General features: G+C 33.3%; 2 protein-coding genes across 4 annotated transcripts; one reads left to right on the top strand and one right to left on the bottom strand.

Moving 5' to 3' along the window:
• Positions 1–702: 702 nt before the first annotated feature.
• Positions 703–17,764, top strand: LOC137813965 (DNA gyrase subunit B, chloroplastic/mitochondrial). 2 transcript variants are annotated; one of them, XR_011081564.2, is made up of 22 exons: positions 816–1,172; positions 1,284–1,428; positions 1,583–1,663; positions 1,777–1,890; positions 2,323–2,379; positions 3,327–3,428; positions 3,689–3,839; positions 3,930–4,006; positions 5,652–5,762; positions 6,817–6,887; positions 7,146–7,287; positions 7,671–7,769; positions 7,923–8,051; positions 8,159–8,273; positions 10,497–10,564; positions 14,055–14,168; positions 14,876–14,992; positions 15,116–15,169; positions 15,252–15,357; positions 16,308–16,451; positions 16,627–16,757; positions 17,365–17,764. XR_011081564.2 is itself a non-coding variant. In XM_068616462.2 (21 exons), exons 1-21 carry the CDS (start codon positions 1,051–1,053, stop codon positions 17,431–17,433), a joined length of 2,175 nt encoding a protein of 724 aa, XP_068472563.2. In that variant the 5' UTR covers positions 703–1,050; the 3' UTR covers positions 17,434–17,764. The 2 variants fall into 2 exon arrangements, 1 of the variants encoding a protein (XP_068472563.2); XM_068616462.2 differs by lacking the exon at positions 16,308–16,451 and having other exon boundaries at positions 703–1,172.
• A 2,605-nt stretch (positions 17,765–20,369) lies between these two features.
• LOC137813963 (uncharacterized) lies at positions 20,370–25,256 on the bottom strand. 2 transcript variants are annotated; one of them, XR_016520815.1, is made up of 8 exons: positions 23,908–25,244; positions 23,669–23,801; positions 23,360–23,575; positions 22,873–23,028; positions 22,276–22,645; positions 21,691–22,091; positions 20,944–21,060; positions 20,370–20,853 (listed from the first exon to the last, which is right to left on the bottom strand). XR_016520815.1 is itself a non-coding variant. In XM_068616461.2 (8 exons), the coding sequence occupies exons 1-8, from the start codon at positions 24,942–24,944 to the stop codon at positions 20,518–20,520; spliced, it is 2,649 nt and encodes an 882-aa protein (XP_068472562.1). In that variant the 5' UTR covers positions 24,945–25,256; the 3' UTR covers positions 20,370–20,517. The 2 variants fall into 2 exon arrangements, 1 of the variants encoding a protein (XP_068472562.1); XM_068616461.2 differs by having other exon boundaries at positions 22,393–22,645; positions 23,908–25,256.
• Between the last annotated feature and the right edge of the window lie 577 nt (positions 25,257–25,833).

Here is a 25,833-nt window from a genome sequence, read left to right as displayed (position 1 = left end):
TCATTTTGTGGGGTTAAATTAAGCCTTTTGATTAACATTTATTCATGATAAAATTCACTTAAATATAATGAATATAACTATTTTGAAAGATTATATGTGTACCGAGACAAAAAATTAAACAAAATTGGATCATTTTGTAATAAAATTATAATATATTTACTATATAAATTTTTTTTAATATATAAATATATTAATTATGATGCTGTCTAAAATTTATTCTTTTTGTAAAATAAAATCTTAAATAATTTATAATAAATAATAAGAAATATATAATTATTTGTCTAAATTTATATTTAGACATAAATTTAAATATTTAAAATTGATGATTTAAATACTTTTTATAAGTAATTAAAATATTTTAATGACACAAAAACTATTTTAATTTTTTTAAAAAGAAATCAAGAAATATTTATGGTAAAGTAAATTTAAATTTTCTTATTTTATTTTATACAAATAATTTAGATATTTGTGTGTTGTAAGTAATATATTTTGTTTGTACATATGTTAACAAAACTAAATAAATTATGACTTAGTTGGTAAGGAAAAGAGCAATAAAATATAAAAAACAAAAAATGATAAGGAAAATAAAAAATAAAAAATATTTGATTTAAGAAGAGAAAAACGTAGAAAGATAAAAAAAAAGAAAAATAATATGAAAGAGAGTTGTGTATATTTTTTCAAAATCATTTACGCCAAACAAATAAGCTTAATTCTCTCTTCATTCATCCCGACCATTTCATTGTAACCAAACAAAGTCTTAAAAAAAAAGACATTCATTCCAAAGTAAAATAGTATGATATCCAACGGCTAAGCTCATCTGATATATTTTGTCTGTAACCACAGCAGATAGGATACAAACCCCTAAACCTCAGACTCAAACTCAAACGTGTGGGTATTTTTTTTTCCGCTTACAAAATCATCTTGTGGAGGGAAAAGTATTAAGAAATGAGTTTAGTGTAAAATGGTGGTAGGGTTTAGAGAAAGAAGATAGCGTGAGTGAAATCAAGGTAGCATAGGAGGGAAAGGGAAAGGAAAAGGAGTGTGAATGTGATGGCTCAAGTTCTTCTATATCGCCCTCCTCTGTTACGCTTCATGTCTTCTCGCTTCTTCACCTGCTCTTCCTTCCATACGCGTTTTTCTTCTCTCCCTCCTTCTACTCTCACCAAAACCAGGTATGCATAACTTCACTTTCTGTTTGCCCCTTTTAAAAAAGTTTCCAAATTTTGACAATGAAGGCAGAAGGGTTTATTTGCTCGTCCTTATTCTTTTCCTGGTTTTTTCAGGACGAGTTTTCATCTGAGAAAAATTTGGGTTCCCTGTTCGGTTCCAATTGCGGCTACTCCAAGGGCGTTTATGTCTTCTGTCCCTACCACTGAAGCTTTTCAGAAAAGTGAAAGTTCCACAGCTTATGGTTCTGATCAAATTCAGGTTTTGATTGTGTTAATTAGTTCACGCGTGGAGTTTTATATGATGTCGTGTGTTTTCTTGTTAGTTAGTGCATTAGTATTTGGTTTAGTTAATTGCTTTTTTATATGTGGTTTGGAAGTGGCATGTTTGGCAAAGGGTTGTTTGATACATGCAGGTGCTTGAAGGCTTGGACCCTGTGAGGAAAAGGCCCGGGATGTACATTGGAAGCACCGGCCCTCGAGGGTTGCACCATTTGGTATTGTCTTATAGTTTCATTTTCTGCGCTGTGGCGCTTTGGGCTGCTTTGTTGCTATTTTGCTTTTGTCCTGAGGTTTCACTGATTGATGAAGAGTGTATGTGGTGTCTTAGGTGTATGAAATTTTGGATAATGCTGTTGATGAAGCTCAAGCTGGGTTTGCTTCCAGGATTGATGTTGTTTTGCTTGCAGATGATTCTGTGAGCATCACCGACAATGGTCGTGGGGTATGTTTTGTTTGTTGTATAAATTTTCTCATGGTTGATTGTGCTTTATCTGTATGTATCTTGCTTTGACATTTTTTGTTGGTTCATTTTTTATAACTGACCTAATTAATGTTAATTTAAAGTTTGAACCTTTGTATTTTACATTAAGAATTTCGACACCCCTCTGCCAAAAACAAACATGAGTTGGGTATAGTATGGTACTATTTTCTTTATGTAACCACTAACTATTTTCTAACTTTCTTAAATTTTTGGGGTTAAATATTATATATGACCAACTGCTGGACAGTTGACAATGCTAGCAATGGTTATTTTGTGGAAATAAATATAATTTGCCTTCTATCAAGATTTTAAGCTGTTAACTCTTGTGCTCTTTTGATCAGTATCTTTTACTTTATTTTGATTACATATAATAATTTATCTCTTGGACTGCAGATTCCTACTGACTTGCATCCAGTTACTAATAAATCTGCCTTGGAGACAGTGTTGACGGTATTATTACACATACTTGAATAAGTCTAGATAATTGCTTCATTATATGCTTTAAACATTTCAGAAGGTCTATGTTATATGGCTCTTTAGATACCGTGAATTCAAATCCAATAGAGTTTGTTTTTCTGTTTTACCTTATCAATATAGGGAGATGCATCACTATTTGAAATTTAGATGAGCTATTTTATCACAGAAAATTATGTTTACAGTGTAATGAAATACATGACAGTTTGAAATTTAGTCGAGCTATTGAGTTCTAGAGTTGATTTTCCCCTTAATGGCTATTAGTTGTTATTAATATTATTGCTAGATTCAAATTTTTTTTATTCCATGCGTTGTTTTAGTTTGTTGTTATCCATTTGTTCAAGCAAGGTAGTAAGGTTTTTGTCATTTTTTACACCTGACATATGGAGCTGTTTCTACATCTTCACTATCTGTTGACTCAAGAAATATGTGATGCGAACTTAGTGTTATGCTATCTATTAGTTTGCCATGCTCAATTTGACAAGAGAATCATTTAACCATCAGCAAATATGACTGAGATTTTTCTGTGTTATTCTGCAAATTTTATTGACAGTATTCAAGGATTTTTAATTAACTAATTAGAGTATTCTATATCTGGTTTTGTTTTGTTGATGAACCTTATCATTCCCGTAGTTCCATAAAGATAAGGTTTGAGAAAGCGTTTCCTATTTTCATTTTGCTTCCTGTTTCCTGATGTGTATGCAGGAAAAATTGAAAACGAGAATGATAAAATGTTGTTTTCATTTTTTCTATACAAACTTCTAAAAACTGAAAACAAAGTGGAAAGAGAAAATGTTTCCTATTTTCAGTTTTCTTTTCAAACTAAACACCCCCTAAAATTTTCATTTTTGAAAAGTTTGGAATACATAGTATATGTACATGATCTTTTGGATAACAGTTATTTACTCTTTTTAACTTTGCAGGTCTTGCACGCTGGTGGAAAATTTGGTGGTGCCAACAGTGGGTACTCTGTTTCAGGAGGTTTGCATGGCGTTGGTTTGTCTGTTGTTAATGCCTTGTCAGAGGTGTGTTTTTATCAATTTTGTCTTTTTCATTTTAGTTGAAACTTTTTCAAGGTTTATACAAATGCTTTGGATAAAAAAATTGTGATGGGTATAACTGTTTTTGTCTCTAATTTTACACATCCACGCATTCTTATTCATCACATACTTAGATGTTAGCAAATAATGCAATCACTTTTATATTTTGTTTTTAGTCAGAGGTTGCTAGTTATGATTAGTCAACAATGTTATCTAAAGGTCTTCTTTACTATCGAACTTCACAGTCACTGGAGATAACAGTTTGGCGTGATGGAATGGAATACACACAAAAATATTCTCGTGGAAAGCCAGTGACAATTCTAAAATGCCTTGTGCTTCCAGATGAAAAGAAAGATTTTCGAGGGACACGTGTTAGATTTTGGCCCGACAAAGAAGGTTCATATTATTTGATAATGCCATTTTTTTCTAGGTTATGTTTTCTCACTACAAATTTGACACATGCTGTACTTTTTCCTAAACATGCAGTTTTCACCACTGCTATTCAGTTTGATTACAACACAATAGCTGGACGGATTAGGGAGTTAGCTTTCCTCAACCCAAAGGTGAAGTTGTTGATTGATTTGGTATTATCCATTTGTGATGTCACATACAACATTCATTATTCTTGTTAGGAATGGTCATAAATGTTGGTACTTCATCATAACATTTTATTCGTGTATATTGATTACTTCATGAATGTATTGATAAGTGACTAAATTTCCTTTAACGACTATCGATATAGAACTTGTTAGATATAAAAATCAACGGTGACCCTTCACTTAGTAGCTTAAGTTTTTGAGGGAGTTAGTAATATGGTATAAGAGTCCCGGTGACAGTGGTTAATAAAAGTTGAGAGTTAGTGCATTTTTTATGCTTTAGGTCCAAGAGTAAATGTGTGATTGGGAGTGTTGCATATGAAAAACTATGTGAGCCTTCACCTAATATTTTAAGCTTCTGGGACAATTGATGCTTGATGTTTTTGTTTTGGAATGGAGTGTAAGGATGGAAATTGAATACAAAAAGTATTAACTGCTAAAACGGCGGTTGGTCCCTTGGTGGAACCACATAATTTATGTTCTGTTGTCAAGCAATGACGTCATTTAGATCAACATCAGAGGAAGTGCTGGAATTTCTGAAGCTCAGTTAAACACTGAATATAGCACAAGAGAAGGAACATTGTCACTCAATAAAAAGGGGCTTAAATATTTGCCTGTTGTATGTAAAAGGAAAGCAGCCAATTACTTAAATTGACTGAGAATCATAAGGTAGCAACAGAGAAAAAAATTGTGTGCACTGATAATGCATGATGGCAAATTGGCAATATAATACCATAGTTCCTCATTGTCATGTGACCAATTTGAATGTGATTATAAACGATGTTTTCAGTATAAAAGTATTATTTGAATTGAGCTAAAAGACTCGGTTTGTATTATGTTTCATATCCATTTTTTTTTGCACTGTGATATTTGTTATTTAAACTATGTAGCACTCATTGCTTGATAATATTAAATTGGTATCTGGAGATAAAAGTCATACAAAAGCTACCTTAATAATTATTAATTTGATGTACTTGGCATCAACAACTCTTATTGAGTTTCCAGAATTCTCAGTTCTTTATGCATAACTTGCAGAAATTCTTGATTCACGGGATTGGGTTTTAGATTTATTATCCATTTTTATTATCTTAAACACAATAAAGCACTGTAGATATTTATGAGTTACATTTGTTTTAAATTAAAACTCTTTTTTTCTCCCCCACAACTTAGCATATGGCCCAATTAATTTGTTTTATTTTGAAGAAAAAAATAGAAACATCATTTTATATGTTACTGAGTTTGGACAGAGTTATGAAAAATTCTAGGCACTTGCATAACAATTTTTTGATAAACAAATCATATACTTGAATTTTTTAAATTAATAAGATGAAGCCTAGCTCATCACTTCTAATCTAATTTCTTGTTCTACTTCTCCAAGAGAATAGAGGGTCAAGCTCAATCTATTTGGTGTCAACAGAAATCTAACCCTTCGTATCCTTTTATACGTCATCTTTGATGCTTGTCTATGCTTTGAAGTAATATTCCTTGGTTTTCATAGTGGCTTAAAGGGGAAAAATGCATGGTCCCTCATTAAGCTATCAATGAAAGTCTTCTAGAAGAGGATTTTTATATTTACCTTGTGTCTTATGATAGGTTTTCTTGACCTTTGCAGCTTACAATCACACTTCAGAAAGAGGATAATGATCCAGATAAAGCTCAGTATAACAAATATTTCTATGCTGGGGGGTTGGTTGAATATGTGAAATGGCTCAATGCAGATAAGGTCTAATGCTAGTAATTTATGGTTAATTAATGCCATTTGTTTTTTTTTTTTTATTGTTTTGTGCTGGTTTGCTTACGGAGGATATCTTATCCTTAGTTCTACTTTCTCCAATTATAAATTAAGTCTCTGTTATACTTGTGTTGCATCACATTTTATTATTTGTTTCTATAAAATATCCATCGTACTGCATATAATATTTACCGCACAACTCTTTTAAAGTTCACATCTGTAAACACTTGCTCACATGGCATTTGAGATAAAAAAAGTTTGAATGGTACCATCTGGATTCAGATTTGTATAATAAATTGTGAAAGTTGTATTACTCACTACAATTTTTGAGTAATGCTACTGACAACCAGTTGAATCACCATTGAACTCACCCTATGCAGGATGACACAATGCTAACACAGGGTTGTGTTTGTATTTCACTGTCAGTTATATGGGTCTATTAAGTTTTCTTTTCATGCTGTATGAGCATTTATAAATATGTCTTGATGTCTGCTAGCCACGAGACAAGAATAGTGAAAAAGGCCAAATAGTTAGCGCTGGAAATAAGGCAAAGCTGTTACAGTTGTAGTTAGTTACAGAATTGGTTGGGTAGTTGACTTGAATAGAAGGAGGGAAGAAGATTGAAAGGGATTTGTTGGTTTTGGAGAACAGATCATTAACTCAGTTGTGAAAGGGGCAACCCTTTGTGAAGGGGAAAACCTTGAAGTAGAACAGAACATTTTGAAATCATTCTTTATTCTATTTCCATTCTGGATTTGTAACAATATTTTTAATTGGGGCATCTTTGTCTACATTTGGATGTATTCTCATTGCTTGTAACTAGTGTTCTTCTTTGTTTCTTACAAGGATGGCTTAGTGTTGCTACCGGATTTTTTCAGTCTTGATTTTCTTTAGTAAAAATGTCTAATTGTTTTCATTTGTTCCTTTTAATGGAAAAACTAAATACTTATTATGCAATATATTTGAACTGGATCTGGATTTGGATCTGGATTTGATGTTTTCAGTAGCTGTAAAATGGTTACTGACCAGTGACCCTCTGTTCCAGAAAACACTTCATGATGTTCTGAGTTTTAGAAAAGAAACTGATGGCATCACAGTTGATATAGCTTTTCAATGGTAAGCCCTCCAACTCCAATTGATAGCAAAGTTAGCTAGATACATTTCATCTTGTGTCAGGATTCATTTGTCTGTATTTGGCATTTGACTGCTCATGGATTAGGAGATAATTTGTGAATTTAGGGTTTAGCCTTTTATATCTTGTAAAAATAGAAGCTCAAAATGAATGATGGAATTTTGGAATTTTCTGTATAATATTGTTGACTAGTAATTGTAATTCCTTTTAGCATGTGATTCAATTAATTTCTTCTTTGCTAGGTGTGAAGATGCATATTCAGATACAATACTGGGATATGCTAATAGTATACGCACTATTGATGGTGGCACTCATATTGAGGCCATGAAGGCTTCTATAACAAGAACACTGAATGGTCTAGGAAAGAAGTCAAAAGTTATTAAGGTATTGCTCAGCTGCTGTTTTTTTTTTCATTTATTTGTCCCTCTTGCCAATTTATGCCTGGCTACTTCCCTGAAATATGGAACTCCTGGTCTAGAATTTGTTACTTTGATAATCTCTCTGACTATACCTACTGATACTTTAACTGCTTTGTTTTACCCTTAACCTTGGGTGCACTACAGTAACTAATCTCTCAATAGGCCAAACAACTTTCCCTATTGAATAATGTATGCTTAACGAAACTGAAACTTCTGTACATGTTGAGATGTTCTATTAAATATGGTAATTGTAAGATAGCAAATGCTTCCCTTTGTCTGAAATTGATCATGAATTATTTTATGAGTAGTTTCTTTTCATTGTTAAATAACGTTTTCTGTTCTTTGCAGGATAAGGATATTACTTTAAGTGGTGAGCATGTTAGAGAGGGTCTAACATGTGTTGTCTCAGTCAAGGTCCCAAACCCTGAGTTTGAAGGACAAACAAAGGTATTACCTATTTTATATTAGTTTGATGGAATGCTTATATTCTCTCCTTCAGGTCTACTGGAATATTGGAGTTTTTAGAATCTTATGTTCTTTTCTTGCATTCCATGGTACTGCTTTTCAAGTTTTTTTCTTACCATTCTCTTTGATGTGAAGACAAGATTAGGAAATCCAGAGGTGCGAAAAGTGGTTGATCAATCTATTCACGACTATCTTACTGAGTATTTAGAATTGCATCCCGATGTGCTTGATTCAATACTTTCTAAATCTCTTAATGCTTTTAAGGTAATCATCTATTTTTTGAGTTTACAGTTGTATTTTAAATCTATTGCTCCTGATTGGAGGTTAGGCTTAACCAAATGCTTCATCTTGTGAATTTATTGTCTAATTAGGCAGCTCTGGCAGCAAAAAGAGCAAGAGAATTGGTGAGACAAAAGAGTGTATTGAGATCTTCATCTCTTCCGGGAAAACTAGCTGATTGTTCATCTTCAAATCCTGAAGATTGTGGTATGATGCTTTTTAATTTTGTGGAACTTATTTTACTTACCATTTGAACCATAGTTTTGTGACGGACCTGGAGTTATTACTGTTAATTTCGAATATCCTAACTCCTAGAATATGACATTTGTTGAGGTCTCATATTGCCTACGGAAATGGCTAAAACTTATTATTATAAAGGCTTGGAAACTCTTTAACCCATGAAATTGCTCATGAAGTTATGTTAGACCCACCCAAATTTCTGATGGTGTTATTAAAGCCTGTTGTAAAAAATATTAAACTAACTGTCTAAAAATCTCTTTGGTCCCATGCTTTCCCAGTAAATGTTAAAAAAAAGCAGTTTTGATATTATGTCCCAAAAGTCTTTATTTCAGTGTATTTCTTTCGTCTTTTTTACTTGACTTTCAGTCTTGCCACCATATTATGTCCAGGGATTTCGAAATTATGGCCTTTCCAGTTATTGTTGAAATATATTTAAATTTTTAAGGCTGTAAGTTGATTCCCCCTTGGGCAATTATATGCAACTTGGTTTGTAATGGTGTTTAGGTTATGATGTTATGTGGCGGTTTCGTCCCAATTCTAGAGATAATATTTTGTTTAGAGTCCTTTGGTGATGTTTCTGAATTATTTGATTCATGTTTAGTCAATAATTTCTACTTTAAAACTAATTGCTCTTACATGACATGACTATTTGCTCAAATATTCGCATCAGTATTGTTGGAGTAGGAAAGAGAGGAATGGACTGAAACTGTGTTTGAATTGAATACATAGTGGATGCGAGTTTATATAGACTTATTACATACATAAATACAGGATATCCTGTTTCCTCTAAATCAAAGATTATATTAATATAATCCATTAGTAGTAGAATAAATACGGAATACATTATGATTTTCAACACTCCTCCTTAAGCTAGATCATATAATACCCAAATGTGGATTGTTTACCATTGGGTGAACTGACCCAATTGACATATGGGTCACCAACTATCTTAGCTTGTCTCCTGTCTTCATAATAAACGAGGCCACTCTTACTGTATTTTAGTATCTGAATTACTGCATCCCAATGTCCTAGAGGGAGTTCAAGGACTGTCTCAGTACACATTGTAGATCTAGATATTGACTAAGATAGTTCAACTTTCCAACAAATCTGTAATCTCCTTCTAGGAAAAATCAAAGCTTAACAAGGTCTATAGTTTGGAATTGGTTTTAAAGGTACTCTATTATGTTAAGAATGGCAACAGTTCATTAGTGATGTTGATATGTCTAAAGGGGTCGTACAACCAGAGGCTCTGTTTGGGGAACATCTAGGTGCACAACAGAGTGATGTTGAGAAACATGTTTAAGTGAGACTAGATCAGGGATATTAGGAGGGACAAAACTTCAAATGTCAGAAGGAGAGGAAGCAAACGCAAAAGGAGGGAAACATCATAGGTTGAAAACCTTCTACGATCAATTATATCCTAGGAAGAGACATTTGGTGGACTATGTATGGTGAGAGTTTGTCAAGCTAAAGCCAAATTGTGAAAAAAACATGTGGAGCCAAAGACACAAGGAGAAAGTGTATCAAATGGTGAATGAGGAGCCTAATCATTTGGCACAGAGGACGGCATGTGATTGATAAAGTAGTTCGTTGAGAGGACAACACCACCCTATAAGTGACGGGGGAACATTGCCAACTAGAAGAGTTTGATGGGTTTCAGTGAGATACTTGTTTTTTTTGCTTAGCCACCTTGTTTTGTTGAAGTGTGTGGGCATAGGATATTTGATGAAGAATGCCTTTCAAAATCATAAATTGTTGAATCAAATGATCACATGCAGCTTCATTGTGAAGAGACTGGATAGGGATACCAAACTGAGTTTTTTTTTATGATAAAACTTCTTAAAGAGGGAAACAAACCCAACCTTTTCATGAAAGATAACCCTGTATAATGCAAAAAAGGCATCAATGGGTGTGACAAAATATTTAAAACTGAACTAGGTGGGTGGCTGCCAGAGTGTTGCTGGATGAGTCACTGGAGTTGTGGCAGTGGTTGATAAACCTTGCCAAAAAAGAGACTTATTACATTGTTATACATAATCAGAGGATATTTTCTCCTCTAAATCAATTTTTTTGTCTATATACTGCTATTATTGTAATAAATACAGAATATTGTATTCTGATTTTGTATGTAGAGCTGATTCATGTCAAATATCTGCTTTGAATTGAACGTTCTTTGCCATCATATTGCAGAAATATTTATAGTTGAAGGTGATTCAGCTGGAGGAAGTGCTAAGCAAGGGCGTGACAGGCGCTTCCAGGTAAAATGTACATGTTTTCATTAAAAAAATCATATAAGCATAAGTGATTAAAAGGAAAGAATTGAAGGAATAGTAATGAACTTATCTTATTTGATTTGTCCACTACTTTATTAATCACTTGTTTATTCAATGCATATACTCTATTTAGCTATTTAGTTGTTTCATTTTCATTCTTCTAAAACAAAGGCTTCACAAACTCATATATAGCTGATTATTTTGTTTCATAAGTTTTCCGCTTAGGATGTTTTTTTATGATGTCTAGTTTAAAATGTTTACATTGAATACTATGTATTATGTATGTATTTAAAAGTAATTTTCCATTGTTTTTGAATATTACTATTCAATTCAAATTATGATTCATGATTCAAAAAATATCTTGGCAATTTACAATTGGAATATCAATTTGATAACCTTGCCTAAAAGATTGAGCTCTTAGGCAGTGACATATGCACATTGCGAGTATGGGGGCAATTGCCCTCGTAAAAAGTGTTGCACTTATAAGATATTCTTAAAATGAATTTATAAAGTTATAAGAGATAAAAATTAGATTTTTTTGAGACTATGTATTTTGTAAGAAATCATAATTTTTTTAAATATTATATATTATTTTTGCCCTGACTAAAAAAAAAAATTCTAGATCTGCCACTGCTCTTAGGTGTAGACATGCTTTACTATATCTTTCACACACTCCTTCCAATAGCTGTTTGGGTGTATAATTGTACTTGAGATGAATACAAAAGAATAGAAAATGAATTAGAGAGCTTCATTCCTCTCTCTTGAGTTCTCATATTTATAATGATATTGGAAGTTCAGATACAATGAATGAGAGGAAAGAGAAAAGAATAAGAAAGGTCACACATAAAAACTAGGTAGAGCACAAAGCTCATAACTTTTCAATAAAGTCTATTTAAGATGACCTATTCTAACACTCTCCCTCAAGTTGGAACATACAAATTATACGTGCCAAGCTTGGAACAGGTAAATTCAATTCGAGGTCCTCTCATGGATTTGTTAGCACATCTGCGAGTTGATCATTGGATCTGACAAATTCAGTACATATTTCTTTGGACAACTTTTCCCAAACAAAATGACAGTTGATCTCTATGTCTACTCCTCCCATGGAATACTGGATTGGAAGCAATGTGGAGAGTGGCTTGGTTATCACAATACATCTTCATTTGCTGAACTTCACCAAAATCTAATTCTTAAATGAACTATGATTAGAAGAAATGGAAGAAAATAAGGAAGCATTACTAGAAATGTGATCAAAAGCACCTAAATCAATTATTCATGAACTTTGACACTCCAGGGTTTGAGAAATGCAAGCTTTTAACAAAATAGAATGGGTGAAAGACTTTGTTTGGCTGCCGGATTTTAACTTGAGATATTCTTGATATTCCTCATTAGTAAATTGTGGTTGAACCTTATTGGATTGAAAGATGTTTGGTGTCTTGTTAGGAGAATCATGTAAGGAGAAGCAATTATTTGGTATGTAGCCAATTGTCCTACAAAAGGAATATTGAGGATGTTTGCACCCACTTTGAGTGAAGGAAGGCTTACTGAAAGAGGAATCCATTTATAATAAGAATTATAGCAACCAAATGTAAACGACAACAATAGTAGTCGACCACGGCGGATGCAGACTACGGTAGGCAGCAACAAATGACAATAAAATACAGTAGAATCACTGTACCTCAATGAGACAAACCAGATTGGGTGTTCGTTGTATGACATCAGTGGAGGACGGAGGATGGCAATTGACAACCTGAAGAAGGAGAATGGGATCCACGTGCTTTGATACCAACTTGACTTAGAAAATGAATTAGAGAGCTTGATCCCCCTCTCTTGGATTCTCATATTTAAAAAGATATTGGAAATTTAGATATAACGAATGAGAGGAAAGAGAAAAGAATAAGAAAGGTCCACATTTAGAAACTAGGTACAACCCAAAGCACACAACAGTTTTTCAATAAAGTCTATTTAGTTAGGATGACCTATTCTAACAATCGTGAACGATGTACAGCCCGTCCCACCACTATACCTTGTGTTGAAATTACACTTTTTTATTACGATAATGGACGCAATAAAGACTAAACTTCTGACCAGTTGTCAACTTTGATACAATATGGAATAGTAACTCCTAAAATCTTGCTTTCTTAGGTGAAGGTGGCAGACTAGTTTTGTTATTTAGGAAAACACTCTTATTGGCTAAAATTTATTGAAAACTACAAAATTAGGAGAGTTTTAAATAAGTTGTGAAACTCTCCAAATTTTGTGATTTCCATTAAATTTCAACCAATGAGTATTCAAATAAGTGTGTTCCTAACGTTTGTCTTGCTATGGCAAGAACTATTTAATCTATTGCTTGATTTAGTTTATTTATACCTTTAAATGTTATAGTTTCATTTCGATGCAAATATATGTAAAATAGGGGATCGTGCTATAAAAGATCGTCACTTACATCTTGAAAAGCAAATCACTAGAGGGAACTCATCATTTTTTTCAAGGAAATTATTTTCTTTCTCAAATTCTTGTGCAATATTTTTCTATTTCTTTAAACTTTGAATATTAATAATTATGTTAATGAAATGGTAGAGGTTTTAACATCAATAAATTGTACAAGTAGCATTTTTTTCTTCGAATTTCTTTTTGAATGATACAATATAATTTTGTTAATTTTCAATAGAACTTTAACTTACAAAATGGGAGATGTCATATGACAGGAAGTTTTATTTTCTAGGATCAATATTCCAGTGATGAGGAATTGAACTTATCACACTCAAGATACAGGTTGAGTGGTTATTTGTGACTGGAAAGTACCTACTAGATCAAAGGAAGGTTTAATTGTATTGCTATATGTTTAACAATACTCTTTGGTAGTGAATTGCTGAGTGTAGATGTAGGAGAAATGAGAATGTTAAGATAAAATGTGTATACAAGAAAGGATGGGATACAAAATGAATGTATATATTGTGGAGTTAGTCGCGTGACTCCAATTGAGGACGGACATGTGCAGAAGGTCACTAGTGGGGAGAATAGATCATATATTCAGTCTTCTGAAAAGGAATAGAGGAGGACCAGGGATATTAGAGAAAATTGTTAAAATTTAAAAGAGATCTGATGGTGCATAACATTCATTAGAGTTTGGTCCTTAACTGAGCCGATGTCATCTTGTGATTTATGTAGCCAAGTTCACATAGTATAACAAGGCTTTTGTTGTTGTCATTAAAGCTTTATGTTACCCTTTGAATGTAAGAAAACATTATAACAAAGGTAATGCTATGATTAATGGAAATATAAAATTGAGGAGTTTTCAAATATGGATGTGTTTTCATAATACTAATGCTTATTTTTTTAATTGCTGTATCTAATCACTTTAATTCTGTTTACTGACATGTGGAGCATTTTGTTAGGTTGGTCTTCATTGTGTATAAAAGAATTGTTTGGAGTTATTTAAGTGCATCTATTTATCAGAGCATATTTGATGCAGGCCATTCTCCCTCTGAGGGGTAAGATTCTGAATATTGAAAGGAGGGATGAAGCAGCAATGTACAAAAATGAAGAGATCCAAAATTTAATTCTGGGTCTTGGTCTCGGTGTGAAGGTTAAAATACTTCCTGTTTCATTAATTTGCTATTAATGAGGGAGCTAAAGCACAAAATTAACTGATAAAAACGCAAATGAATAAATATACAATTGAACGTTCTGAAAAACAGGCCACAGTGAACTGTAAATAAATTATAAAATATTACTAAATTTTGATCTCTTCAATTGCTAAATTGTTAGTTTTGTCTTATTGATTTTCTTCTTGTATTGAAACTGAAGTTATCGCTAGTGATATATGATCCATCCAGAGTCTAGTGAAAGAGTGACTTGCATTCAATTTGCATAAAATTCAAATTTTAGTAAATGCAATCTTTAAACTGTTGAGATTTCCAAATGGAGGTCAACAAAAGAACCAAGTTAACAACAATTAATGTGATTTTCAAAGTGAATTTAGAGTAAACAAAATAGAAATGCGAAGGTGAGCAGAAAGAGAATATGGTAATTAGGGGAGACAACAAAAACATTTGGTATTGCTGTCATGTTACAAAGGAACCCAAAGTAATCTTGATTCCTCAATAGGTTGGGAAGTTAGAAATTATAATTGAATTCCAAAGTTGAACTGGAAAATCCAACTTTAATAGCATGATAACCATGTTATTCGTGATATTTTATTTCCTACATAAGTCCTTCTCCTGTGCCTGAATTCTTTGCTCTTAACAACTATTATTTAGTAATTTTGTTAAGCATTTTCTTTTGTCATTTCAGGGAGAGGATTTTAAAAAGGATGCACTCCGGTATCATAAGATTATTATTTTGACTGATGCTGATGTGGATGGTGCTCACATCCGAACTTTGCTACTGACATTTTTCTTCAGATATCAGGTATTGTATACGGGAAATACTGGCACAATCTACTCCTAATGGAAGATGAAAACAAAGCTAGCTCCTTTAAGAATATAAATAAAAATAAATAATAAAATTTGATGCATTGGTTCTATCGTGCAGAAAGCTTTGTTTGATGAAGGTTGTATTTATGTTGGTGTTCCACCGTTATACAAGGTTTGCCTAAAACTTTTGCTTCATGGAATGTTTATCAGATGGAATCATACTAACTTCGAGCTATCTTTACTGGAATAACCAGGTTGTCAGGGGAAAACAAGTGCACTATTGCTATGATGATGCTGACCTTAAAAAGCTTCAACGATCATTCCCTCCTAATGCATCGTACAACATGCAAAGGTTCAAAGGTATGATTAAAAGTTATTTTGGCTGAACGCTGCTTGCATTAGAATTATTTGTAGGATTGTATTTTAATTTTGACAAAATAATTTTTTCATGCGACATTAGCTTATTTAATTGTAAGGGTTGACATTGTTTGAGAACTGCTATCCATCATGAAGTGGGTCAAGTGAATTTCATTACCAAGGGGAAAATTTATCTGGCAAATATGGATGGTCAAAAAAAAAAAAAATTGAAAATAATTGAAAGTGTAATCTTAAACTACCTCTCTCCCACCTCAAATTTGTGAAACTTGACAAATATTTGTAGAAGTTAATATTTTCTTCATGTCATTAAGGTCTCCCCATCCTAAAGTCTATTCAAGCTTTAGTTGAACCATTTCAATCATAGGGAATGCTTGTGAAATATCTGCTCCATACATAATCATACAAAACAAGAAGAGCAACATGACTGTATGTCAATACTCGGGGGTTTATTTGATTACGTATGCTCAGTTTGATAGAGAGAAAAAATGAAGGGAATGGAGGTGGGGGGAAGAAAGGAAGAGAAATGCTCTGTTATACTCAATGGACAAGGTGGTAGTAGATCCAGCCATTACTAGCTATGCTGTTGTTTTGTTTTGTAACTATAAATTGTTAAGATATTTTTGGAAGTTTCAGATTTGATTCCTATTTTTTTTAATTCTGTATATTGGTTGTATCTTGTTTTTATTACTAGCATATCAATCCCACAATCTCAAGGATTTGTTTCCTAGACTAGGCAGTGCTTGTTTCCAAATTTATCCAATTAATGTATGTATATATATAAGATGTAAGAAATGAGACTGAATACAAGAGAAGTTATTTTCTTCTAAAATTGAGATAAAACATTATAAAACCCAACATAATTGATTATGTAATAATCAGTTTTGTTTTGGTTTGTAACACCTTCAATTCATTTTCGCACATTTTTTGTGCAGAAATACACCTGTGGGTCCCCTTCACCCCTTTTTAAGCTTTTCTTCCTCACCCACTTTCTTGCGTTCCAAGTCTGGCAATGATTTTCTCTGGCACCAGTGATGTCTTATAGACCCTTGTAGCGAACAATATATTAGTTGAAGAAAGTAAGTTTTATGTTTAAGAGTCTATGGTATTGAAAATTATTTGTTTCTTCTGAGGTTCATTTTGTCTCCCCAATGCTGAGTTTTTTTCTTTTTGCTCTAGGGGCTAATAATTTACAATGTTATCTTGATTTCTATCTGTAATAATAGTATACTCTTGTATGTTCTATAAATGCAGGGTTGGGAGAGATGATGCCTTTACAACTATGGGAAACAACCATGGATCCAAAACGGAGGTTACTGAAGCAATTAAAAGTTGAGGATGCAGCAGAAGCAAATGTTGTTTTTTCCTCTCTTATGGGTACTCAGGTAATGTGAAAATGGCTACCTATTTTGTGATTTTTTTTTACCCGAGTATATTTGTTTCTATATATTTCTCTAGATACATTGAACTTTAAGAAAACCAGGGAGAACCGAATTTGATGAATAACTTATGATTTCAAATTTGCAATACATGTTTTAATCTATTTATGCATTAACCTGTGAAATTACCATAATTTTTGCATTTAAGAGGCTAGTTCCTTCATCCCATGCACTGAAGAAGCAAGGTGGAATTTCGGGCTAGTATGATGAAAGTTTATACAAATAAACCAGATACAATAAACTTAGGATGTCTTATAAGATAAACCTGGATTTTAGTTACACAAGTTGGTGTTGATCGTTGGCCTTTTTCTGATAAGCGCATTTGACTATCTTTTACCTGGGCAATAGTAATTAAGAGTTGCGTCTGTTTCATGTGCTTATTTGTTCGTTGGTATATAATCCGTTTTTCTGTTATCCACAATTAGATTGGCCTTATCTACGAATTGCATGCCTTTAGGTATAATAAATTATACAGTTTTTAGTAAAAATATTCTTGTACACCATGGTCTGAGTTATTGTTACATAATAGAATTTTAATTATAATTTGTATCAGGTGGATATTCGGAAGGAGCTCATACGAAATTCTGCAAGCATGATTGATCTTCATCAGCTAGATATTTGATAGTGCAGCTAGTGGAGAAAGGAATGACTTCCATATTAGCCATGCACTACAATATAAAGCACAATTTTTTCTATATGCCCTGGAATGTAGAGAAGTCTGAAATTAAGAGGCTCCTGTTTTTTTAAACAAATGGAGCTGTCATTTTTAGTTTCTGGGAAGTATTTGGGTGACATGTTGGAGGTTCTAATTTTATTGTTAATTTGTCAACTGCATATAATTTTTCCCTATATATGGTCCCAAATTTTGTAATTGCACGTTGAATCATATTCATGTACTTCAGATGTTACCCTTCACAAGTTCAGTGCTATGCTCGTGTTTGATCCTGCATTAATATGCAAAGTTAAATTTATTTTTTTCTGCCTAATATGTTTGAAAGGTGAATGACTGAATGAAACATTTGCATGGGGAGACATCAACTTTAAGGAACATGGCAAAGGCTATTAGCATACTGTTATTTATAGATGTCATTTTGATAGCAATGGTGAGTTTTTACGGTCTGCAAAATATGATAAAGAGAAATGGTGGTATAGTTAATTTTCTGTAATATTGCTGACAAAATCTACGAATATGTTATATCTTTAACATGGTGAAATAAATTATATATTAAATGCTAGGGAGGAGAAAAATTTCTACAGTTACATTTATGGTTCGACTAAAAGTGAGATGATTGCGAGGAATTGTACAATTTCACTCTTAACACTAAAGAAATACTTTGCTTGCATACCATTAAACGTTGTGTCACTGTAAATTGAAGATAAGATGGTCTTTGTAATTAAAAAAATGAAGATAAAAACCAAAGGAACTAGTAAACAACTTCTTATATGTCCATGTTTTTAGATTCTTTATATATATATATATATATATATATATATAACATTTGTCTCAACACAATGTAACAGTTTTACACTTTATTAGTTTTAATCACTGTAGATATAATTTTTAAAGTTAGATATTTTAATATATTATAATTTCGTATTATTTATAAAAATCATTCTGAGATAAAATGCTTTCTATATCATTGATTAGTTGCATGAGTCTGCAAATTTTTCTCAACAGTGAATAGAAGTTTGTTTAATTGTACAAGCAATGCGATTTCGAAAAATAGATTTCATTGCTTTTGTCGAACTTACATTTTAGTAGGAATATAAAAGGAATATGCCATAAACTGGCATCAAACCAAGCAAAAATATTTCTGACATGGCACCAAAGAGAGTTTAAGAGAATATGCCACTACAGTATTCGATATTAACAACCTTATTCAATAAGAGGAACCTTAACTCATGAATGTTGAGAGACCAAACAATTCTTTTGCTTCCTCGTGGAACTGAGAGGAAACTCATTTGTAAGTTCGCGCGCGCATACAACCATTTGTGAAAATTGAAGGTTTATGCATGTGATGTAAAATGGGGTTGCATCCTTTTTTCAGTGAATGATGAATAACATGTTTTATTAGTTTGTTGTGATTAACTTGGTAGAAGTTTTGTGCACTGTTGTCATGATATTGTCTCTTCTAAGTTCCTGGGTATTCAATCACTCTTGATCAATGAGTGGTGGATGTGTTGAAACTTGTTTATTTGATGACATAACAAGTCCATCCAACATAAAAAGCAAGTTGTTTTGATAGTTTTCATCATCGTTGGGAAAGTTGTCTGTGATGATTTTTTTAAGTATGCTGTTGTCTACGAGAAATAGTATGTAAATTTTGTAAATTGAGAACGATTCATGTTCTGACATGAAATTCAACCTGATCAGGATGGATTTTCAATGCTTAAGAAGGATGTGGTGGTAGTGTCATCAAGAAGCCTAACATTCATTGCTTGCTACAGAAGATGGGATTTTAGTACTTTACTTTGAAATGTTCAACATTTAGCACCCACTAAAGTTTTCAGAGATTGAGATGTCAAACTTGACTTAGGTCTCATTAAGTTTCTTCCAAGCTTTGTTTTCTTGTTTAGCAGCTATTATAACTGGTTGCGAATGATAGAATGCTCAGGTTCTGGTTGTCTACGTAGAAATCAATGCTTTCTCATTGTCCCAGAAAAATGCTAACATGAGAGGGTCATGATAAACTCTAGAACTTTTATTTCTCTGAGTTCTTATAGAATAGACATAACAAGTATTTCCAACCAAAAATGTTCCTGGCTCATGTAGTCATGTGCAAGAAGCATATTTATATATGTGCCTGAATTTGAATCGCAGTTGTGCAGAAACTATGTAGGAAACAATATAATCTCATTGGGAAAGCTGCGCAGATATGAGGTCAGGAGGAAGTAGGTTGTGGGGACAGACGTCTTCCTTCCAACTACGCTTCAAATTATTCTTGTTGTTTGTGTGTTATGTAGAACATGGTTGCCATCTCTTCTTTTTTCTCTTAACCATATGCTGTAAAGGTGGAAGAGATGCAGGAACATGAGCAACAACTACAATAACAAGGCGGCTAGACGAATTACACGACGTTATTTGGCTCAAATAAGTTTTCAGGGATATGAGCATGAACAAAAAATGTGTAAGTATAAGACATGAAACTTCTATTTAAAGTAGAATCTGTCATTTCGTATATCTAGCTTTTGAGGAGAGAAGTGTTCTATACATTCTCTGATCAAGATGTTGTAGGAAAAATTATCATTGAACGAGGCTTGGGAATTTTTCTCGTTGTTCTCTTTAATAAACTCAAACTAAACATAAACCACGAACCGCTCAATTTGCCACTAAGGTTTGTGTGGTTGACCGTTTGCATATTTGTGAATTATGTTATTTATTTAGATAAAAAAAAGTTATGCAGGATGAAGTAGACAACTGTTTCCCATGCAGCACTTATCTGTCAATTTCCTAATGTTTTATTTCATTTGTAGAGCTATTTGCTGGAAATGAATGAGGAAGTTGTACTAATACATAATGTTCTATATTATGATGCTTAATGAGTGTAATATAAGTGATTCAGATCCTTTCAACTATTTCTTTACACTAGCTTTGATTGCAATGATACAAAATACACAACTGAATTAATTCAGCGGCATGAATTGATAAGTAACTTACATGCTATGTTACATATCTAAGATTCATCCATCTTCCATGAATGCTTTATTAAAGAATGCCTAAACTTCTTAGGTTATTCAAAAAGGTTTCTCCAATGAGAGAGCCAACTTTAAGAAATACAGCAGGATATCCTATTGGAGCTTCTACCCATTCTTCACTTCCTTCTTTGGAAAATACTTTTCCTGTCCAGATATGAACCCAACTGCTACTCTCCCCCAATGGAAAATATGCTTTAACTTTTTTCTTTCCTTTGTCAAGAACAGGCACCACTAGGAACTCAGAACCAACCAAGAACTGCTGATAACTCAAATTTTGCACACGTTCATCATTTGGATAATGAAGAAATAGATGGCGACATACAGGCAATCCTTTCTGAGCAGCTTCCTGTTTAGAAAATAAAATGGAAAGGACCGTTTTAATGCCTAATGGTTTATATATACTTATTTAGTCACTATAGATAGATTTTGTGATCACCTTCACCAGCTGAATTCGATAAAATTTCCATGCTTTGTATACTTTTGCAAAACGTGCAAAGTGTGACATTGTTTGCTGGTTTGAGTAAAACTGGCTGTTGCATGATGGTTTGTTTCCCTGCATACAGTTCAAGCATCAGTGAGTCATTGCCATGCAAACTTTATATGACAGAAATTTATTGAATAAAAGGTTACCTTTTTGGTTATATGATTATATCCTTATTAATTCAGATTGTAGTATTTCTTGAATTAACACTTTACATTAGCATATCAGCTAAGTTGCTTCACTCCACATGGTGAATGCCACTATTTCTTTTAGTAAATGTTAGATATTATGAGATATTATAAATATCGTTAGATATTTCATATTTATGTAATGGGTTTAGCCCATATATTTCTTTTTCTATATAAACATAGGGTTATAAACATAACCCTATGTGTTCAATATACACAAAGGGATTTACCCTATTATTTCTTTTTCTTTAATAGTAAATTTTAAAGATCAGTGAGAAAGAGAAGTTAGAAAATATTTGTGGTAGGGTAACATATTTACTTTTAAGGGTGAAGCTCCCTTTCTTAAGTAATGTTATAAACTATAATCTTAAAGAATAAAAACTTCCATTGGTTAGCCAAATTCTTGTTGTAATAAATGTATCCTTGCTGAGTACTTGTACAATGATTATAAAGATAGAATAAGAAAGTATAATCATGATAAAAAGGGTATGTCTAATGCAGGTATTTTACTTACTTCATGGGTACGGAAGACTATGGTAAAAGAATTTAGCTCCATCCACCGCAAAAGCAATTCTTCACTTCTATTATATTTAACTATAGGCAAGTTTACTGTACAGTATCCTCCAATGTCACTGTGATTAAATGCATAGCCAGAAATTCCACTGCTCAGTAGGCCAACAACAGAACTCTTTATTCCATCATTTCTTTGCCAACTGACCATTTGGTCTCCTTCCCAAAATAGCATCCCCCACTTGGGGCTGTCTCTAAAACCAGCTCTCATGAAGAAAACCAAACCCTCCTCTTGGTCTTTCTTCACCTTGTCCAAGGGTTTACTTTTCCATTCTTCTACAATCTCTCTGTTAATTTTGGCCCATAGTTCCGGGTATCTGTTATGAGCTGAAATAGGATCTTCACCTGAAACAGAGGGTTCATCTTCTTAGTAATAATCACATGCTCATACGTTCAGTCTAGTTTTGTTCTCATTTTTTATACTTTGGTTTGGATGATAAGAAAATGTTCAGATAATTATCCCGGAAGAATGTTTTGGCAGAGGATAAAAGATATGCTTTGTAGCCAATAGCACGAACTAGTTTCTTACTTTAATCCACTTTTCTTTGTGTTTTACAATCAATTGCCATAAGAAAGTCCTCGTGAAGCAGGTAAGAATTTTACACTGAGCAGAAGTGTTGGAGAAACAAAGATACATGAATGCAACCTGAATATAGAACAGCATCAACAGGAAGGCCTTCACCAAAATCAGCCATCCATCCTCTAACTCCATCATCCACCATGTCTCCAAGAATCTGCTTGAACCAAGTTGCAGATTTTGGGTGCGTCAGATCTAGCATTCCTACATCAAAAGCCGTGTTTGGAACCATGTATGGATTTCCATTGCCGTCTTTTACCAATATGTCCAACTGTTTTGCCTCCTCAAAGAGGTTTCTCCTTTTGTTTTGCTTCTCATCAACCTATACGATTAGACAAAGAAGAAAAGGTTTATAGTAGTGACATTATCTCAATTTTCCTAAACTAGCCACATGTCTTACCAATGGCACTTAGCAAAATGAAATTATGATAGCAAACCAAGAGACCAATCATGAATTACTTTCACTATGCTAAAATGTAGTTTAGTGAAGAAAAGAACAAGTTAGAGACTACAATATTTATACTTGGAGTGATTCAAAGGGAGTATTACCGGAGCTAGACAGGGATTGCAATATGTCATAACTTTTATATTCTGAGAGCTAAGATCTTCAATAAGTTCCTTCCATCCCCAATACCTTTGTGAATCCACTTCCCAATTCCACCAGAGCTGTGAACCAATCAATGTTTTTCTCTGCCCTACCCAATCCTGCGTAGTTGTCACAAGTAATCAACATAAATTAAAAATATCAAAGAGTTGTAATGGTTTCAAGTTTGTGAGTGTGAGTGCACAAGCCAAGTTGTTCATCACAAGTTTATTTCCAGTATTAGAAATCTGTGTATATGACATCAGTCAAACAAAATATACCACTTAAATTATTGTATATGCTTGGTTTAAATCAAGAAAAAAGGATTATCTATAGAAGCAAACTGAACTGTGAATTACATGTTTGCCGAAACTGCAGAGATCCAAAGAGTATATATGACTTTGAAGTACTTTTGTTTTTCCTTTCTTTTTAAATGTAGTGTTGAGGGATTACCTGCAACCAAAATGCCGAGATAGGAACATCATAAGTCCTTAGTTCATCCCAGATATGACGTACAGCATCTGTGCCACCTTGCATTCCAACTATAGCACCAGATATAATCCATTCAGGAAGCTCTGGTAACCTTCCGATGCTTTCTGTGAAACGTTCAATCAGTTCACAAGGTGAGTTTCCATGCAATATCCGCCCTTCAGCTGAGTTTCCATGTATCTGCAAGCTCCACGTCACAAAATATGAGAAACTGTAAGCTTGAATTATATACATACATACTTGAACCATATCTCTGAATTTTTGTAACCATACCTGTATCTGTACTCTGTCAAGTCTAGTAAGATCGAAAACTGTATAATCATATCCTTCAAGGCAGACAGACCTCATTCTTGACGTTATGTAGAATGGAGAAGGAGCATAAGTTGTACTCCAATCACCTCCTGCCCTGCCAATAACAACAAATAGTCATCAGTCACCGTGTTTTCAACAGTATATATGTATGTATGACTTACTAATTTGAATTAAGCTTATGAAGGTGTACATTACACTACCTGTAACTAACCAAGTTAGCAGCCAGGGTTATGGGTTGATCTCCTCTTCCAATACCTTGTTCTTGAACAAATATGGGCACCCTTTTGCCTTTGAAGTTCATGTGAGAAAACTGCTCCCCAAAGCCGTAAAACCTCTCCTTCTCATCACTTGCATATGTCAACCACACTCTATTGAACTCTTCTGGTTTTGGGATATCCAAGTCTCCTATCTCTTCCTCCACTGAAGAGACTAGCAGAAACCCTCTTGGTCTAGAAAGGTACCAACACCAACCCAGTCTCTTTTTCCTATTACTCCGGCTCCTCTTGAAGCCCTGGTACCCTCTTGAAACTGTTTCAGAGACTTGGTTGCGGGAGGTGAAGTTAGGTTTCTCAATCTTCACCTGAAACCCAACCTCATGCTTTGTTTTCTGATTGAACAAAATCCAATACCTTGCATACACAGAAGGTCCTTTTGCCTCAAACTGCATAGTTGCTTTAATGCCATGCCTTTGAAACCTTTTACTCTTCTTAGTCATATTGAAAAGCCTTCCTGTGATCATCAAAGTAGGAAGCTGAATCTCTTGTGCATCAGTTTTCTTTTCCAACCTTCGATACACAGAAGGAGAATCTGGCACTTCACATTCCAAATGATGATCAAATTGACTATTGATCACCCCAATATCCTCAATAATCCTAATATCCTCAATGGTTTGGTGATTGCAAACCATATGAACATCTTTGTCTTTGACAAGAAAGGATCCTCTACTTTCTTCCAATTCTGTGTCAACCAGTGCGGCTGAGACAAAAGCCTGTCCGGGGATAGTAGACCAAATGGGTCTGGTTTGTTGAGAAAGGTGCGAAATTGAGAGGTGCCCTCCATTGTTGGAGGTCCAAGAAAGCTGAAAATCACTGCCAATTGAGAAGGTCTGATCCGAAGGAACTCTTTTGGAATTGAAGAAGAGAGAACCTTGGACATAAGGGATGGTGGTTGAAACTGAAGAAGGGAAAGGGTTGTTGAAATGTTTATGGTGCTTTTTAGTAATCTTTAGAATCGCCATGGCAGAAAATTTAAAACTGAAAGTTTAATACAATGGTTGGTTGAAAGTGAAACCTTAAAATATGAGTTCTTGAGATACCTTTGAAGCTTTGTATTGAGTTCGTTTCTTTGACGCATTTGAAAGAGGGAGGTAAAGTATTTTGGCCTGTTTTGTATAAAACGGTCTTTGGTATGAAACACATAGTTTGACTTTACTTGAATTACATATCAGGACACAATACTTCAGCAACCAAAATTGTTTGGTTTCGCAGTGGAGAAATCACGATTCATTTCCTTCTTTTCCATTTAGTTTTGGTGTTTTGGATTTGTATTTTTTGTATAGTGATTCGTTGTTAAATTATTACCAAGAAATGATTTGTCAGTTCATCATAAAAGCAGGTGGGCCTTAACTTTTATGGGAACATCACACTGTGTGAGAGCAGTTTGTGTTTACAGTTTGGATGTTTTCCTACTTATTTGATATCTTAATTTGTGTTTTTAACCGTCAAAATCATGAAAAGTTTGGATAATAAGAATGGAGATATTTAAGTAGCATTTGATGTATATTTTTCTATAGCAACATTAAAGGAAAAACTGAATTTTTAATTTTTTATAGTTTCGATTAAACGTGGATAAATTTGATTTTTAAACTTTAAAATACAACAAAATTGGGAATTAAATCTACATATAACTTTTAAGTTTCGAGATAGAAATAAATCGATATAAAAATTCTTAACTGTCGTTGGCTAAAATTAAAGGAATTAAAGACACGGTTTTTTAAATAATTTTATTTTTTATTTTGTTCAATTCTCTATTTTAGTCTTTTATTTTTAAAATGGAGACATTTAAAAAGTCTATAACTTTAGTTGATTTTCAATTTTGCATATGCTTTATTTTATTTATTTCAGTCT

This window comes from Phaseolus vulgaris, chromosome 1, assembly GCF_051622355.1.
Source record: "Phaseolus vulgaris cultivar YP4 chromosome 1, ASM5162235v1, whole genome shotgun sequence".
Taxonomy (NCBI): Eukaryota; Viridiplantae; Streptophyta; class Magnoliopsida; order Fabales; family Fabaceae; genus Phaseolus; species Phaseolus vulgaris.
This window is presented reverse-complemented; position numbering and strand designations above follow the sequence as displayed.

Bases quoted from the DNA above. Each gene is read 5' to 3' on its own strand.
- LOC137813965 (XM_068616462.2), top strand. From the start codon at position 1,051: ATGGCTCAAGTTCTTCTATATCGCCCTCCTCTGTTACGCTTCATGTCT. The intron at 3,429-3,688 runs GTGTGTTTTTAT...CGAACTTCACAG, and splicing joins TTGTTAATGCCTTGTCAGAG to TCACTGGAGATAACAGTTTG. The intron at 3,840-3,929 runs GTTCATATTATT...CTAAACATGCAG, and splicing joins ATTTTGGCCCGACAAAGAAG to TTTTCACCACTGCTATTCAG.
- LOC137813963 (XM_068616461.2), bottom strand. From the start codon at position 24,944: ATGGCGATTCTAAAGATTACTAAAAAGCACCATAAACATTTCAACAAC. The intron at 23,576-23,668 runs GTATGGTTACAA...TGGAGCTTGCAG, and splicing joins TTGACAGAGTACAGATACAG to ATACATGGAAACTCAGCTGA. The intron at 23,029-23,359 runs GTAATCCCTCAA...ACAACTACGCAG, and splicing joins TCTCGGCATTTTGGTTGCAG to GATTGGGTAGGGCAGAGAAA.